This window comes from Chelonia mydas, chromosome 12, assembly GCF_015237465.2.
Source record: "Chelonia mydas isolate rCheMyd1 chromosome 12, rCheMyd1.pri.v2, whole genome shotgun sequence".
NCBI classification, from domain to species: domain Eukaryota; kingdom Metazoa; phylum Chordata; order Testudines; family Cheloniidae; genus Chelonia; species Chelonia mydas.
The window spans coordinates 18,136,220-18,154,035 of record NC_051252.2 but is presented as its reverse complement, the minus strand read 5'-3'; the positions used below and the strand labels follow the sequence as shown (position 1 = coordinate 18,154,035).

The 17,816-nt window shown below is 42.2% G+C and overlaps 2 protein-coding genes across 10 annotated transcripts in view; one reads left to right on the top strand and one right to left on the bottom strand.

Annotated features, from left to right (window-relative positions):
* ITFG1 (integrin alpha FG-GAP repeat containing 1) overlaps nt 1–591 on the bottom strand; it is a 208,605-nt gene extending 208,014 nt beyond the window's left edge. The window contains exon 1 of one of the 4 annotated variants that reach the window (XR_005222226.2): nt 278–590. Coding sequence is in view for 2 of the 4 variants with exons in the window: in XM_037877753.2 (XP_037733681.2) it covers nt 278–560 (283 nt within the window). In the remaining 2 variants the exon portion in view is untranslated. Of the gene's footprint in view, nt 1–277 lie in introns of all 4 variants that reach the window. The other 3 variants (XR_005222227.2, XM_037877753.2, XM_027822134.3) reach the window with 3 other exon arrangements.
* Nucleotides 592–628: 37 nt separating this feature from the next.
* The window catches only part of PHKB (phosphorylase kinase regulatory subunit beta), a 222,832-nt gene continuing 205,644 nt past the window's right edge, over nt 629–17,816 (top strand). For 4 of the 6 annotated variants that reach the window (XM_043526046.1, XM_037877751.2, XM_043526047.1 and 1 more), the window contains exons 1-2: nt 630–760; nt 3,457–3,569. In XM_043526046.1, the coding sequence (XP_043381981.1) occupies nt 3,515–3,569 (55 nt within the window). In that variant the 5' untranslated portion in view covers nt 630–760; nt 3,457–3,514. Of the gene's footprint in view, nt 761–3,456; nt 3,570–17,816 lie in introns of all 6 variants that reach the window. The other 2 variants (XM_043526045.1, XM_037877750.2) reach the window with 1 other exon arrangement.

Genomic DNA, 17,816 nt, shown 5'->3' with positions numbered 1-17,816 from the left:
ATGGACCTGCCCATGAGGGGTGTACCATTCCCCAGCTGAGGGGCTCAGAGACCACAGAGAGAGGTGCGGTATGAAAAGAGAAGAGAAGATCCATGGCATCCACGCCGTTTCAGTAACCAGTGGACTGGCCCCATCTCTGCTGTTAAGGGGGCAGCCTCACCCTACCCCACCCCACCCTACCGTACCCTACCCCATCCCATTGCCCCTAGCGGCCGGGACGCCCACGTCCCCCCACCCGCGCTCCAGTCCCCCGGGGCCCAGCCCCTCCAGCACTCACCGCCTCTCAGCACGAACAGGTCCGTCTGCTTATCCGAGTTAAAGTCCCCGAAGGCCACCAGGGTCCCGAAGGCCTCGGCCCCGAAGAGCTGGGCGGTGACGTTCTGCAGCCCCCGGCCAGCCCTCAGCAGCCCCAGGAACAAAGACAGACCAAACAGGTAGCAGCGCCCCATCCTCCAGCACCTCCAGCCCACTCGCAGGCCGCCGCCAACATCACTTACGGCAGCGGGGGAGGGGCCGTCACAATCCCCTCTTCCCTTCCGGGACTGACTAGACGGACGCATTTGCGACAGTGTCGTGGGTGTGTTTACGGCCGGCCAGGGTAACAACGGCGGCCAGAGCCGTACTGTCGCCTCGGCCTCTTCCGGTGGAAAAGGCGCGCGGGGAGGGGAGTAGTAGTGGTGGTGCGTCCGCGCGATGGCGTTGCATCTGGCAGACGTGAGCTGGAGGATGTTGGAGCTGCGAGCCCGGTCCAAGCGCTCAGGTCTGACCCCTTCTCCTGGACAGGGAGGGAGCTGCGGGGGTCTGTTTGCTTGTGCCCGCGCTGAGAGAACGGCGCTCGCCTTGTTCCCTGTTCTTCTAACCCCTTTCAGGCGAGCCCTGCTCTCGTCCCCCCGCCTCAGCTGCGGCTGTCACTATTCTGGCTTGCTTGGCCCTCCGGCAGCTTCGCAGCTCACTCAAAGGGCAGCTGCCGCGGCGGAGCTGAAGGCACAAGTGCTGCCACTGTTGCTGCACGGTTTTCTCCTCACCTTCTTACCTAACGCTGATAAAGTCTGAGCGAAAATCTGAGGCTTGTTCAGGGCTATGGTAACTCGCATTCTCCAGTCCTGTGGTGCACTTCCCCATTAAGCTAGATATGTCCTTGCTATCGCAATAACTGATAGAGATGTAGCTCAAATTTAGATCCCTTTCTAGAGCCTAAGTCTTAACCCTTTTGTTTATTTTTTCATCCTCACACCTTGCACAGTAAAAACAAAAAATGCAACCAATCCAATTAGTTTGGAAATAAATTCTTTTGGATTATTCTGAAGGTCATTTAAAAAATCTGCTACTCTGCTGATGCATAACTTTGCTGGGACATTTTAAATTCATGAGTTTAATGATACATTTAAATTTCAGTAAAGTTCAGCTTAGCACATGTTGTAAGTAAAACTGGTTTGCTTCACGCATCATTGTGTTTGACAAGCTGTTGAACAGTAATGTATTCTGAAACCACTAATATATTCTTACATCAAAATCATGAGCTTTGTCTAATTTTGCTGAGAACCACAGATTAGACTTGCATTCCACTCTCCTGAGATAAATAAGCCAAGGATTTTTCAACAATTTATTGCCATAAACCAGTATTTCTTAACCTTTGGCCCGTGGGCCACTTGCGTCCCAATCAGCACAGAGCTGCTGCCCATGTGACATCCTCAGGGCCATACAGGTGGTATTGGATGCAGCCCATGATGGTACAATAACCAGTGCCATAAAAACAAAATAGTTTGTAGTGACTTGTTACACTCTAAAAATTGCTTCCCTTAAAGGGAAGCTATCACCGCAAGGTGACCCACAAAGTTAGGTTTTGTCAAAGCTTGTTTGTAGCTCTATTTGTAGAATCATTCAGATAGTTATTAGAATAATTCAACTTTTAATGCTGACCACACAGTACTACTTAATTAAACTTACAAAACGTGCAAGACCATTTTTAATCGAGCATAATTTTACAGTCAATGTTCCTATCTAAAAGGAAAATGTATATTTAACTATATACTTGACTGTGAAATAAATGTAACTACTTTTGCTTATTTAAAAGGAAATTACAAATAGTTTACACAAAGTATGTATTTAAATGGAGTGTTCAGTGCAAAATTTAGTAAGTGTGACTCAAGTTTACAGTCGAAGGGTGAGACTCACATTTTACAGTATCTTCTAGAAAATGAAATATCATTTAGGCCCCAGTCTTGCAGACACCTCTACATACTCCAATTACACTTTAAAAGTATGAAAGTGAATTTTTGCCAGGAAAAACTTATAAGTACCAATGAATTAAATAACTGATTGATTACAGTTGTATTAGTAGGAATGTACTGCAAATAATACAGTAGTAGGCCAGTCCTGCAATCTGACTGGTACATAGCCTCACTGACCCTAGCAGGATTCCACACATGTGTAAGAGGGTTGCCTGCACAGCTTCGTCTGCAGGATCAGGGCCTAGTTTTCAACATCAGTTATGAAAACTACAGCTTGTTTTTGTGTGTTTACCCACCAAAACAGAAGAGACACCAATTCAAATAATTACTATTCTCAGCATTGTAATCATGGTATAGTACTGCAGAAGGAAACCAACCTGTAGATTATTTGTAGCCTAAAAATTACTGGGTTGCAGTAGCTGTTTAAATGTGTATCACTTGCTTTGTTTTAGTACAAAATATTGCATCTTTACTATTAATGGAAGAAGAAATGCTTTTCTTTTGGATCAAGGCGTGGGTGGCGGGTATCACAGGCCAGGGGAGGCTGAGCCTCCCCAAACAGCCCTGTGTTGCGCTGCCCATGCTCTGCCCCCGGACCCTCTCCTGTTTCCTACTGGTGCTCTGTGACTTTTCCCCTGTGGCTGGGGCTGGGGGCAGCCCAGGGCTCCAGGCAGCTGGAGCCAGTGCTTGCACTACCCAGCACTGAGTGGGAGTTGTGGGGCTGGTGGCCATGAGGGGGCTCAGGCAGGGGAGTGGGGCGGGGCGGGGGCTAGCCTCTCCAAGCTGTTAATTCAGTGCTGCCTATGGATCAAGGATTTATTTAATCTTGGAGTAGAATATGTATGGGCTTTATTCTGCACATATTGATATCAGTGGCAAAACTCCTATTGACTTGATCAGCGGTGCAAGATCAGGTCATAGAAAGGGTAAATATTCAAAGCATTGTTATAAAGTAACCAGGAATTTTACTTCAAAATAAAGTAATATTACTTTTATATAATATTCAGTATGGGAAGATTATGCATATCTAGGTCCTGTTACTTGGTTAGATGTTGTTTATTAAAACTAAGGCATAAGAGAACCAATTTTTAGGGTATAAGAGGGAAAACATAAATAATAATTAACCTTAATTATCCCCTTGATTGTCCAGTGCATCATGTTAATAACTCTGCTAACACTGCTTTCACTAATTTAATGCTGATTGCTTCTAACCCTCAATGGACAGTTTTGAAAATTGCTGTAGTTTAGCCTGAGACGTTTGTGATTAGCTGCATCAATTTGAAATGGCCAACTCGGACGATGACAAAGCGAGCTCTGCACATACTTTCTCAAGGTTTGGTAAGTGTGTGGTCTTTCCTTTTTTATGTTTTTGTGTCTTCCACTTTGAAAAGTGTGATTGCTTGTTGCTGCTTTCTTGCAATGTTAACATAAAAATGCCATATGTATTTTGTATTTAATTTGTACTGGCAGTTCTTTTATTTATAATTTTTTAAGAAAAATTTATGTCCAAGGATTGAGCTTCTTGTGGGGAAAGCCTTCCAAATTTTAAATCTCTTATTTTCAGAAGGACAAAAAAATCCTTAATTATGTTGGGTTTTTTGTGTGTATTTTTGTTGTGTATTATTTATCAGTTCTTTTACGGTGACAGTCTTGGTTATGAACTTTCCTTTGTAATGACAGTTAAGTTAAAGGTGCTGTTAGAGCATTGTTTAGCTTCTTTTTTTTTTAGTTTTAAACCACAAATAGCTTCTTTTTTTAAGCATGTCTCATGTAGCTGGCTACGGTCTTAAGGCTTGTCTACACTTGAAAATAAATTTGGATTAAGATACAGTGTGAATTTAAAGCACAGTATCTGTTCATATACCACGCCACATGAGTACATAAGAGTGCCTTTTTCCAGTTTAGCTTAATCTACTATATATTGTACTAGTAGCACAAATTTTCAGTGGTGACTCTTAGTCGGATTGCATCTGAAAGGCTTTCAGCTGTCCACTGCAAGGATCCCAACAGAGGAGCCCCTTAAACTTCTGCTGTACTTTTCTTTCTCCATCCCTTCTGTGTTAAAGGAGCTTCATGGGTTCTTGCCTCTGCTGGGAATCTGGGTTTGTCTTCACTACCAGGGAGATCGATGCAGATGTCGATTTAGCGGGTCTAATGAAGACCTGCTAAATCGACAGCAGAGTGCTCTCAGGTCGACTCAGGTACTCCAGCTCCCTGAGAAGAGTAAGGCAAGTCAAATGGAGAGCATCTCCCTTTGACACAGCGCAGTGAAGACACCACGGTAAATCAACCTTAGCTACGTCGACTCCAGCTACGTTATTCACTATATAGCTGAAGTAGCGTAACTTAGGTCGACTTACCCTGGTAGCGAAGACAAGCCCAGAGTTTTTCACTTTCTTAATTTGTGTAACTACTCAACATTTCCTACTGGTAACTAAACAGATTTGTACCAGTTAAAAGCTGATGTTGTCCTGAAGTCTCAGGTTGAGCAATGGCAGCACAAAATACTGACATTTGAGTATCCAAGATAGTTTCCTGTTTGGTTTGTAGCAATTTCAAGACTTGTTTGGCAAATGCCTATGTTTATGTTAATGGGTTTTGAGAATAAACTCCTGAGTTTATACTTTATTGTTTCGCGCTTCTACTGTGTTACATATCGTTAGTTACAGCAAGTTCTGAAATCCAGTGGTAAAGTCCGAGTACAGTGAATTACATAAACTGTTTTTTTTATTTCAGAAGATGAAGAGACTTAATAAGATGTATCAGAAGAAATATGTTTGGAGTTGGTTTCTCTGTCTTGTAAAGGAGAGTAATAGAGGTTCTAAAAGGGTTTTACACCAGTGAAACAAGGGGTCATTGGCAGAAGTTAGCTTAATTTCTTGAAATAGTACAATTTGAACAATATTGTATATTGTAAGCCTTGCAAACTCCAAAAACCTTAATCGCTTCGAAGGACAATTTTGTTTCTCTTATTTTAACTTAGATGATGCTTAGTTTTAAATGGTATACTTTAAGGAATAGACTGGTAAAATACATTATATGTTTTCCTCCTTACCATGGAATTACAAAGACATTATATGCATATGCACATACAAAATTCTTTATTACAAAAGGCTATTTAAAAGTTTGGTCCCTTTAAAACAAAATTAGTAGATTTTTTTTTGATTGGTTCATCTAACTCAACTGTAAAAAGAATTTAAATAACTCAGTTTTTTTTCCTGGTAAAAGATAATTATGAGTTCTCCTGAGTTAGTAATTGCAGTTTATGTTCTCCCAGGTTAGTAGTTGAAGTTTGTTTGCAATTTTGCATGGTAATTTACTGCTTCTCATTACTGACATATTTATTTTGGGAATGGTGAAAAGCTAACACAAATAGCTTTACAAACAAGAATTCTTTGTAGTACTGTCCCAGTATTACCTTTATAGATGAAACATGTATTTAAAATTATTGCGAAAAGTGGGCTGCTTCTCCTAAAACTTTGCTCTCAAGCTTCAGCTATCAGGGCAAGTAAGGCATTCTATCTATTATATCTATCTATTTTAGGGCTTTATGCTGCCTCCCGTCATTGTAGTATCCGAGTGCCTTCCACCTAAACTCAGTAGCAGTCCTGAAGTCTGTAGCAGACTTCATTGGATCCCTGGCATTTCTGCGTTTTTGGGGACAAAACTCTGCTTATGGTCAGCTTTTGATTTTTTGGGAGGAGGGACTTGATTGGGCTTTAGAAATAGAAGAGGGTATTTGTATCGTGTCACTTAAGGTGGAAAGGTGTCACTTGACTGGGATGTGGGTGGTCGTGCCTAATGGTTGAAGGAGGAGTCAGGCAGCCAAGAATTGGAGCTGCTGGTCATAAGTGGTACTCTTGGGGGAATTCTGTGCCACTGCGTATGCAGAATTCATGTCCGTTGCAGATTTATTTGCTTCCTTGTGGAAAAATGACTTTCTGACGGGGAAGCAAAGAGAAGCCACGAGAGGTCACATGTCCCTCCCTAGCACCGCAGGCGCTTTGTTTTGAGCGCCTGGAACAGCTGGCGGAGAAGCAAATCACTGTGGGGCTGGGGATGCCCTGGCCAGGTCAGATCGTACCGGACTCCTCCATACCCATATCCTACCACCAAGCCTCAACCGCCCGCACCCAAACTCCCACTCCACTGAGCCTCACCCTGCATCCGGAGCAACCCTGCACCCAGACCTCCCCCACCCGGACCCTCCCCTGCATTCAGACTGCCCCCACCAATCTCCCCCCAACCCTCCCCACTGAGCCCCTCTCCCTTCCCTCCTGCATCTGGACCTCCCCTGAGCTCCTTCACCCAAACCAACCCCCTCTGAGCCCTGCACCTGGACCTCCCCTGCACCCAGACCACCCCCTGCCAAGCCACACGTCCCTGCATCTGGATCCCACCCTTGCACCTAGGCCCCACCAACTGAGCCCCCTGCACTTGAACCCCCACCCGAACAAGCCCCACCCCTATACACCTGGACCACCCTGATGAGCCCCACCCCTGGACCCTCACTCTACTGAGCCCCAACTAGCTGCACCCAGACTTCCCTGATGAGTTCCCCACACACAAACTCCCCCTCCTGAGTCCCATCCCCCCCGTACCCAATCTCCTCTCACTGAGCCCTAACCACCTTCACCCGGACCCACCTGCAGATCCCATTGCCCTTGGATCCCACCCCCCAATGATCCCCTGTGCATCCAGATCCCCCCACTGAGCCATCCACACCCAGATTGCCCTCTCACCCCACATCTGGATCCTCCCACACTAAACCCCTTCACATTTGGATCCTGCTGGGCTGAGCCTGCCTGCCCACACCTGGTGCAGAGAGGCAGGGTACTGGGGTGTTTCCTGGGCATGCTCAGCCCTTGCATTGTGTCAGGATTGGGTGCAGCTTCACCGCCGAGTCCGTACCTTGGGGGCTGCAGGGTGCACGTTGATCTCCCACCTCCATGCAGTCAGTGGTCTGTGCTCCTCACTGCTATGCTGGAGCCTCCACATTTATTTATTGACACACATTTTCAGAATTTTAAAATACTGTGTGCAGAATTTTTAATTTTTTGGTGCAGAATTCTCTCAGGAGTAAACTGGAGTCAGAAGCCAGATGCCAGAGCCAAGGGTCAGAGCCAAAGTCAAGTCAGGAACTGGAGCTGTGGGTCAGAGCCATGACCTGGGCTGAGGAAAGGCTGGGAAAAAGCAGGCACGGGAGTTATTGCAGGCCTGGGCAAACGCTTTGAGCAGCCAGCTCCCGATTGCTAGTCATAAGGGCAGGTCTGCTGATCCCATCAGTCATTTGGACAATTTGGCGTCTTAGTTGGGCCCAGCTGCGCTCCTTAGACTGCCTGGGTTTTAGGCTAGCAGGTAAGCAGGCTAGCTGCAGCTCCTTACTCCTGACAAAAGTCTGTCTTGAAGAGGAAGATTTTCAGCAGAGTAACTTTGGAAGAGTTGCCGGATGGTTGGAAGCATTCTTGATGTACACTAACGCAGGAGCCAAGGTTATTGTTAAAAGCAATAATCCATCTAACCTTAAAGTGGAAAGAAAAGCTGATAGTGATATGACTGATTCCAACTGAAGTAGTTTGGTCCCTGTATTAGATAATAGATGTAGTGGAAACCACAAGGACAAGATTTAAAAGACCTGTCAAAATGTCTTGCCTTAAGCCTTCTGTAAGAGGATATGGTGAACAAGATAGCTGTTATCTTTTACAGGGTACAATGCTGGTCAACCATGACTATTTTAGATTCTTTGAAAGTGCATCTGGATCTTACCAGCAAAACATGTCAAGGAGCTGCCAATGCCTCTGCTATTCAAAGAATATGAATAATTGCCGTGTTTGGAGTTCAGTAAAGTTCACAGCATTTAGCCAGTAACCTAAATCCAGAGTGATGATCTTTGATCAGTTAGGTGATTCAGACTAAAACAGAGGGTGCTTAAATTAGTAAACCCCCCATGTACTTTCATATAAAATGTTTCATTTGAATGATTGGTTCGAATTATATGTCTGAGTTGAAAGGGTTATAATTTTTATCTTCCCAGTCCTAATTATTGCAATATGCTTTTGTTCTTTTCATTTATTAATAATACCTATATAGCATGTATAATACAGATACGTATGCTCATTGAATTTTTGGGGGGGATGAGTATGGAGTTAACATAATAAGTACCCATTCATCACTTAAAAATGGATTAAAGTCCTCTTTAATCTCATAGTTTTTGATTCAAAGAACATTAATTGAGGATAAGAGTTTGACTTTTGGATGGAGGTGTGGGGATAGAAGGTTACACTGTCATGGGACAAATTAGAAAAGGGGTGGCACAGATAATGGCAGATTAAATTAGGAAAACATGAGAGAGGGCTAGTTAATGGGTAGGAATGATCTTATAGTAGAGAACTAAATTGCAGGAATGAGGATAGAGAATGAGTGTTGGAATGGAGCTGTGACTAAATGAGTGCAGGTTGTAGAGAAAGTATTGGAAGGAATCAGATTTTTTTAAATCAACAACAAAAACAGTTGGAGCCGAAAAGAGATGAGGCCTTACCAGCTGCCCCCTATTTCAACACCAAGTTGAATCCATTAGACTGCTATTGACGTTATAAAGTCAGGGCAGGTGGATATAGGATGTGTACAGGTCTAGGAGAGGCTGGAAGGGGAGGGAAAAGTAAAAATGAGAGAACCTACAAAAATAATGGACTCAACAAAACGTATGAAAACATTGCCTCGGTCTATTTACTTCTAAGTTTGCATCCTTTCTCCTATGCCCCATCTGTTTTTGTCTACTGAGGTTATTATGTTTACACCTTGTTACATGTACATAGTCCCTAATGAGTATATGGGTAATATATACTGATAAGGTTTATAAAGTGCTTTAACCATAAAAAGGCCTATGTATGTGCTAAATAGTATTAACTGTGACTATAAATTACAATACATGTTTGGTCTCAAATTATTACATTTTTCTTGCACCCCTACAACTATTTTTGACATGACATTGTCTTATTTCTCAGTGGCAGCTTTATTCCCAGACTTAATTTGGCCTTGCTTTTCTGATCTCCTTGTAATGTAGGTTCCATTTCTGCCAATTCACCCATGTGGACAAACTCTTGCATCCACATGGATCTAGTTGCAGGAACAGGGCCATGAGATTAAAGAAGGAATCTAATAAATGGAAGGTTGGAAATTAGTATTCTGTGAAATTTTATTTTTCCCACTGAATATTTTAATTTAAATCTATAAAAAGAAGCATTTTTCCATTCAGTCTAAAGCCTTGATCTCTTTCGTCTTAGATTATTAAATTAGTAAAGAAAAATTGTAGTTAAATAAAATGAAGAAAATAATCTGTCACGGATAAGAACCACATATATGAATTAGCATAATTCATTGATTGAATTCTGGACTTAGTCTTACAGGGCATGTCACAAATCTACATAATGTGCATGAGTGCTAGATTTTACATTTGAAAATTTAGTTTGCTAAAGTAAGCATAAAACATTTGTAACCAGATTAGGTATGCATCTGATTTTTTCCTGCCAATTGACCTTGTAATGTTCACTCAGTCAATTGCCTGTTTCAGATGCTGGTAACCAAATACTGAAAGTGTTTTGCTAAAAACACCTGCTGTTGTCAAACCTTACTCTCCCTTGGGAAGAACAGAAGCTGCAGGCAAATCTTCAAACATTTAACTTTACTTTTGAGAACTTCGAAGTTGAAATTTGGCCCTCTGTATAAGAACATAGTTTATGTATTACCCACTGAGTGGCATGTTTGTAAATGCATTGATCTACATACTTATGTATTTCTCATCACCATAGTGGCTGAATGTCTCATGATCATTAATGGCTTTTTATCATCACATCACAACATTAGTTTGATTTAACTAGGTATTTTCCATTTTATGTACAGAGAACTGAGGCACAGTGAAGATTAAGTGACTTGCCCAAGATCACACAAGAAATCTGTGGCTGAGCCAGAAATTAAAGTCCCAGTCCCATTCACTAGCCGCTACTCCATCCTTCCTACAGTATGAGGAGTAAATTAGGACACAGAACTTCTTATTTTTTATTATTTATTATGAATCTTCAAGCATTGCCAGACATTTTCATAATGGAAAAGCTCAGGGTTGAGGTTAGACAGTGACAATAACTTGTTGGAGATGTGGTTACCATTTCTAAAATATGAAAAAAGATTAAAAAAAAAGTGACCTAGGAAATAGACATTGTTACTGTAAACCATGAAGTCGTTAGCCTTTGTTCTAATAACATATGGAATTAGAATTATTGAATGCTTAAACTTTTCTTGTATCATCTCTTGTTCATAAAATTGTCATAGTTCTTGCCATTATGTTTTTCATTTTATCTGCAGAGTTTTATAAATAAAGTGTATTGTGTTTGTTTTTAAATCTTCATCAACAATATATTTCCTAAACTTATTGGTTGAGTTCCTAAGAAGTGTCTTCCTGTTCTAGATTTCAAAAATCTTTTTGGGTATAATACTAAGAAGAGAGAAATGAAGGCGATGTAATAATAATACTAAGCACATACATAGCACTCAACATTTATTTCTCACAATATCTCAGTAAGGGAAATAAATATCCACATTTTACAGTTCAGGAAAGTGTGGCTGAGATGCTAAAGGACTTGTCAGAGACCATGGACAAAGTCTGTATCAGAGGTGTGACTAGAGCTCAGTCCTCTCTTCAAACAATAACCCATACCTATCATGTCTCAGTATTTTCTCAGTTTGTGTATATTATTTTTTATAACTTCGACTGTCTGAAGCAATTCTTTCTAAAAATATGTATGTGTCTATATTTTTAATTTGTTTTAACCAAAATGTTTTTATGCGAAAACTAATTTAAAAAATCACGTGTGAAGCTTTACTTTAAGTTTCACTTTATATAGAGAAATCTTTGAGGAGGACAGATGCAAAATGAGGGTAGGTAGGCGATTGCAGACCAGCCAAGCTGATCGGGGCAGACTGTGTGAGTTAAAGAAAAAGTTGTCACAGGGAAAGGATCTTTTTGGACCAAGGACAAGACTCCCATTTAAGAGCAGGAACTTCAGTGTATAAGGTAACCAAGAAACAGGAAAAAAGAAACCTGTGCTAGTCACACCCATGTGAAGAGACGACCCATACCTGCTGATAGTGGGGGGACAGAGTGAGGGCAGCGGTTTCAGCAGACGTTACTGAGCATGCTCAGTACAAGCCAAGCAGCAACTCTGGGGAGGCACGTGACTCCATGTGCCCCCTCCCACCGCGCCTCCTCTTCCCATTTCTGGCTAATGGGAAATATTTGTTCAGAACGTGTATTCTCAATACATTTTATGAATTGTTTATGTTCATTACCCCTGGCTGTAAGGAGTGCTCTTGTAAACTAAGACCATCAGCCCATCAGAGAGGCACAGCTGGTGAGTTTATAATGACTGTGTTCTTTAAGTCCCAAACTGTCTAGTTTGGGGAAGGGGGAAAGACATTTGCTAGAAATACTGCCAGGGACATAAATTATGATCTTAGACAAGTTGACAGTGCCTCTTCAAATATGCCCATTAATTAGTTTACAAGGAGCTGATATTCTCAAAGGAGAAACATGAGGGAAGGAAGGGAGTGGGTCTCTAAAAGTAACTGGCATTTACATAGTGCTTTTTATTTATAGATCTTAGAACTATATTGGAAAAAAGTGAAGCACAGACAAGTTAAGGATCTTGTCCAAGGATTTGTAGCAAGTCAGTAGCAAAGCCAGAACTAGAATCCAGATTTCTAATTGTTCTCTCCAGTGTTCCTGTCCAGTGGATCACAACTTCTAGTACACTTTTAGAGAAAAACTACATGAACTGTGAACATATAAAAGCCATACATTGACTACCAAATATATTATATTTTGCTCCATAACATTGTGTTGAAAGCCCACTGAGTTTTTAATTGGACGGGTGTTTCATCAAATAGGCTGTTTGGCTTGAAACTGAGACTTTTATTTTCACACTACTTTGTTTCCAGTCTGACAGTAGACATCTGTTCAAATGTCGTTTGGGTGGATAATTTGAGAGTAAAAAGCGGGTGATTTTTCTAACTCAGATAGTACAGTGACATATTTTGCACACCTCTCAAACATCACTACAACTTGGTCAATGAATTAAACACAGATTTCAAAGGAATAGTTAACCACAGTTTCCATAGAAACTAATGAGTGTTATGCATTCATTCTGGTTTCATACACTCTGTTCATTTTGCTTTGAATTATCTGCTCTTGTGTGGTAATGTTCTTGGAAATACAGGCGGCAATGCATATCCTTGTGCCTGGGAATAGTTAATTCTTAAAATAATGCAATTTGTTTAAAAAAAAAAAATCTTGCTTACCCCTCTAAAGGGTTTGGGCAACCAGTGATGGTAGTTCTTGAAAAAATATTAAAAATACCCTGCTCATAGCTTTTAAATATTTGATATACAGACTATACAAAATATAAATGTGAATTGAACGTATGGAGAAAGGTGTCTTATTTTTCCCTGCTTTAATCTTACTTCTTTTAAAATGTGTTATCTCTAAAACATAATGCATGTATAATAGTGCAAAGTTGCTTTATAGATCATAACTTTGGTCCTATTGCAGAGCCAAGTAATTCTCATGTACAGTCATAAATTGATGCGTTTTGCAGCTGAATTCATGAGGATAGGTTGTCTGATTGTAAAAACAGGCTTTTTTCATAGTTTTCCTCCGATATGTCATGATTAAAAATGACAAGTAGCACAAGGAGTTAATGTTTCACCTGTGTAGACCTGGGTTCATGGAACGACAGAACAAGGAATAATGATCTCAAGTTGCAGTGGGGGAGGTTTAGGTTGGATATTAGGAACAACTTTTTCACTCAGAGGGTGGTGAAGCACTGGAATGGGTTACCTAGGGAGATGGGGAATCTCCTTCCTTAGAGGTTTTTAAGGTCAGGCTTGACAAAGCCCTGGCTGGGATGATTTAGTTGGGGATTGGTCCTGCTTTGAGCAGGGGGTTGGACTAGATGACCTCCTGAGGTCCCTCCCAACCCTGATATTCTATGATTCTATTAATCATAGAAGTTAGATATGTAAAGGAGCTATTAGATCATCCACTCGAATTCTGTACAAGATCAACTAGTTTTCTACTTTGTCATCAACACTAGGTTCAAATGGGTCTTCGTCACAGTTGAGAGCACTTAATTTGTTTCATCCTAATCTCTACTAGTGCTAGCATGTATGAATCCAAAATACGGCTTTACACAGTTGGCATTCTTTATTCAGGAGTGATTTAAGACTGAAATGTTTTGTTAGTTGTATGGCAGGATTGAGGTGCATTGACAATATTTAGTGGAGTAGTTTGTGCAACATCTGTCTGTATCAAACACTCTCTCCTGCCATGTAGTTAGTTCCATACTTCACTTTGCGGTAAAATTAATAAAAAGTTTTGAAAATAGCTGCACAAGATTAGGTGTATGTGTGTTCCACATGTTTGTTTTGTTTGTTTTTTAAAAAGGGCAACAAAAAGCTTTTTTTAAACACCTTGCCCAATTTCATGATCTTCTGCATAGTTACTGTATTTAATCCAAACTTTATTGTAGTTTACCACATGCTGGCATGGAATTCTTAGTAGACTACTCCTACAAGAACAAACTGTACCCTAGCTAGAAACTCTTTGCTCTTTGGTAATACATTCTGACAGGTACTGCTCTGTAATCTTAAAAAACTGAGGAAGAGGATGGTGGGCCAGGAGATGATTATGGAAAGGATATGATATGGCCTAACCATCATTACTTAATTTTGGTTGACCTTAAACAGTACAGTGTAAAGCATTGGTGGGCAACCTGCAGCCCGCGGGCCGCACATGGCCTGTCAGGGTAATCTGCTGGTGGGCCGCCAGACAGTTTGTTTACATTGACCTTCCACAGGCATGGCCACCCGCAGCTCCCACTGGCCGCAGTTGTAGTTTCTCTCAGTATCAAAAATTGTTTATAAGGCACAATAAACATGTTGACATTCTCTGTCATTGCTGCATGTGTGGATTTCACCTGCATGTTAGTCTTACTTCGATAAAGTACAAACATTTTAAAAAATATCATAGCTGACAGCCATATTTTCTCATCTCTGAATGCTACCGTATTTCCGTATTAATAAGTGACCATTGTTAGGGAAATCCATTTCACCAGCACTGTGCTGCTTTATACCTCTAGCCAATTTCTGTGGGAAACTGTCACTATTTTTAGTGATCTTCAGACTTCAGGAATAATGGATTTCAGATGCTGCAACTTTTAAGTAAAGATGAACGATTATTTGAAAGGGCAGGGGGTCATTTACTCAAAATATGGTTATAGTTAATCTATGTACAGTATATATTGTAATATCAAAAATAATTGAGGATTTCATGGAAGTTGGGGTAAAGATCCTGAGAGTGTCTTCTCATGAGATATTTCCAAAATCAAAATAACATGCTATGCTTTTATGCCCTGTCTGTTTTAAGCCACTTGAAATCCTGCTAGTTACTAACTTGCAGAAGTCCATTTCTGATGTAAGTTAATAATTTAGTTCTATAGATATTACTACCCAGCTTTTTGGAGGAAAACTTAGATTAATGCATCCATGTACTAGATGCAGATTTTGTGTTGATCCTAATGTACATTGTTGTTCAGTATCCTTTTACATTAAAGTTCAGTCTTCAAGGGGTAGTGAACATAACATAAGAAAATAGATATTGAATGCATGTGCAATTACAAAGGGTGAACTACAAAACATGCAAACCAAATGTTTGCACTTCTTGATATACAAAGAGATCTTGCAAGCCTTTTCACACTTGTTCATTTTGTTTTACTTTGTTTTTCTAAATGTCTTCACTTGCTTTGTTGTGAAATCTTGGTGAAATCTTCAGAGGACTTGTTGATCATAGAATCATAGAATATCAGGGTTGGAAGGGACCCCAGAAGGTCATCTAGTCCAACCCCCTGCTCGAAGCAGGACCAAGTCCCAGTTAAATCATCCCAGCCAGGGCTTTGTCAAGCCTGACCTTAAAAACCTCTAAGGAAGGAGATTCTACCACCTCCCTAGGTAACGCATTCCAGTGTTTCACCACCCTCTTAGTGAAAAAGTTTTTCCTAATATCCAATCTAAACCTCCCCCATTGCAACTTGAGACCATTACTCCTCGTTCTGTCATCTGCTACCATTGAGAACAGTCTAGAGCCATCCTCTTTGGAACCCCCTTTCAGGTAGTTGAAAGCAGCTATCAAATCCCCCCTCATTCTTCTCTTCTGCAGACTAAACAATCCCAGCTCCCTCAGCCTCTCCTCATAAGTCATGTGCTCTAGACCCCTAATCATTTTTGTTGCCCTTCGCTGGACTCTCTCCAATTTATCCACATCCTTCTTGTAGTGTGCGGCCCAAAACTGGACACAGTACTCCAGATGAGGCCTCACCAGTGTCGAATAGAGGGGAACGATCACGTCCCTCGATCTGCTGGCTATGCCCCTACTTATACATCCCAAAATGCCATTGGCCTTCTTGGCAACAAGGGCACACTGCTGACTCATATCCAGCTTCTCGTCCACTGTCACCCCTAGGTCCTTTTCCGCAGAACTGCTGCCTAGCCATTCGGTCCCTAGTCTGTAGCGGTGCATTGGATTCTTCCATCCTAAGTGCAGGACCCTGCACTTATCCTTATTGAACCTCATCAGATTTCTTTTGGCCCAAACCTCCAATTTGTCTAGGTCCTTCTGTATCCTATCCCTCCCCTCCAGCGTATCTACCACTCCTCCCAGTTTAGTATCATCCGCAAATTTGCTGAGAGTGCAATCCACACCATCCTCCAGATCATTTATGAAGATATTGAACAAAACCGGCCCCAGGACCGACCCCTGGGGCACTCCACTTGACACCGGCTGCCAACTAGACATGGAGCCATTGATCACTACCCGTTGAGCCCGACAATCTAGCCAGCTTTCTACCCACCTTATAGTGCATTCATCCAGCCCATACTTCCTTAACTTGCTGACAAGAATACTGTGGGAGACCGTGTCAAAAGCTTTGCTAAAGTCAAGAAACAATACATCCACTGCTTTCCCTTCATCCACAGAACCAGTAATCTCATCATAAAAGGCGATTAGATTAGTCAGGCATGACCTTCCCTTGGTGAATCCATGCTGACTGTTCCTGATCACTTTCCTCTCATGTAAGTGCTTCAGGATTGATTCTTTGAGGACCTGCTCCATGATTTTTCCAGGGACTGAGGTGAGGCTGACTGGCCTGTAGTTCCCAGGATCCTCCTTCTTCCCTTTTTTAAAGATTGGCACTACATTAGCCTTTTTCCAGTCATCCGGGACTTCCCCCGTTCGCCACGAGTTTTCAAAGATAATGGCCAAGGGCTCTGCAATCACAGCAGCCAATTCCTTCAGCACTCTCGGATGCAACTCGTCCGGCCCCATGGACTTGCGCACGTCCAGCTTTTCTAAATAGTCCCTAACCACCTCTATCTCCACAGAGGGCTGGCCATCTCTTCCCCATTTTGTGATGCCCAGCGCAGCAGTCTGGGAGCTGACCTTGTTAGTGAAAACAGAGGCAAAAAAAGCATTGAGTATATTAGCTTTTTCCACATCCTCTGTCACTAGGTTGCCTCCCTCATTCAGTAAGGGGCCCACACTTTCCTTGGCTTTCTTCTTGTTGCCAACATACCTGAAGAAACCCTTCTTGTTACTCTTGACATCTCTTGCTAGCTGCAGCTCCAGGTGCGATTTGGCCCTCCTGATATCTTTCCTACATGCCCGAGCAATATTTTTATACTCTTCCCTGGTCATATGTCCAACCTTCCACTTCTTGTAAGCTTCTTTTTTATGTTTAAGATCCGCTAGGATTTCACCATTAAGCCAAGCTGGTCGCCTGCCATATTTACTATTCTTTCGACTCATCGGGATGGTTTGTCCCTGTAACCTCAACAGGGATTCCTTGAAATACAGCCAGCTCTCCTGGACTCCCTTCCCCTTCATGTTAGTCCCCCAGGGGATCCTGGCCATCTGTTCCCTGAGGGAGTCGAAGTCTGCTTTCCTGAAGTCCAGGGTCCGTATCCTGCTGCTTACCTTTCTTCCCTGCGTCAGGATCCTGAACTCAACCAACTCATGGTCACTGCCTCCCAGATTCCCATCCACTTTTGCTTCCCCCACTAATTCTACCCGGTTTGTGAGCAGCAGGTCAAGAAAAGCGCCCCCCCTAGTTGGCTCCCCTAGTACTTGCACCAGGAAATTGTCCCCTACGCTTTCCAAAAACTTCCTGGATTGTCTATGCACCGCTGTATTGCTCTTCCAGCAGATATCAGGGAAATTAAAGTCACCCATGAGAATCAGGGCATGCGATCTAGTAGCTTCCGTGAGTTGCCGGAAGAAAGCCTCATCCACCTCATCCCCCTGGTCCGGTGGTCTATAGCAGACTCCCACCACTACATCACTCTTGTTGCACACACTTCTAAACTTAATCCAGAGACACTCAGGTTTTTCCACAGTTTCGTACCGGAGCTCTGAGCAGTCATACTGCTCCCTTACATACAGTGCTACTCCCCCACCTTTTCTGCCCTGCCTGTCCTTCCTGAACA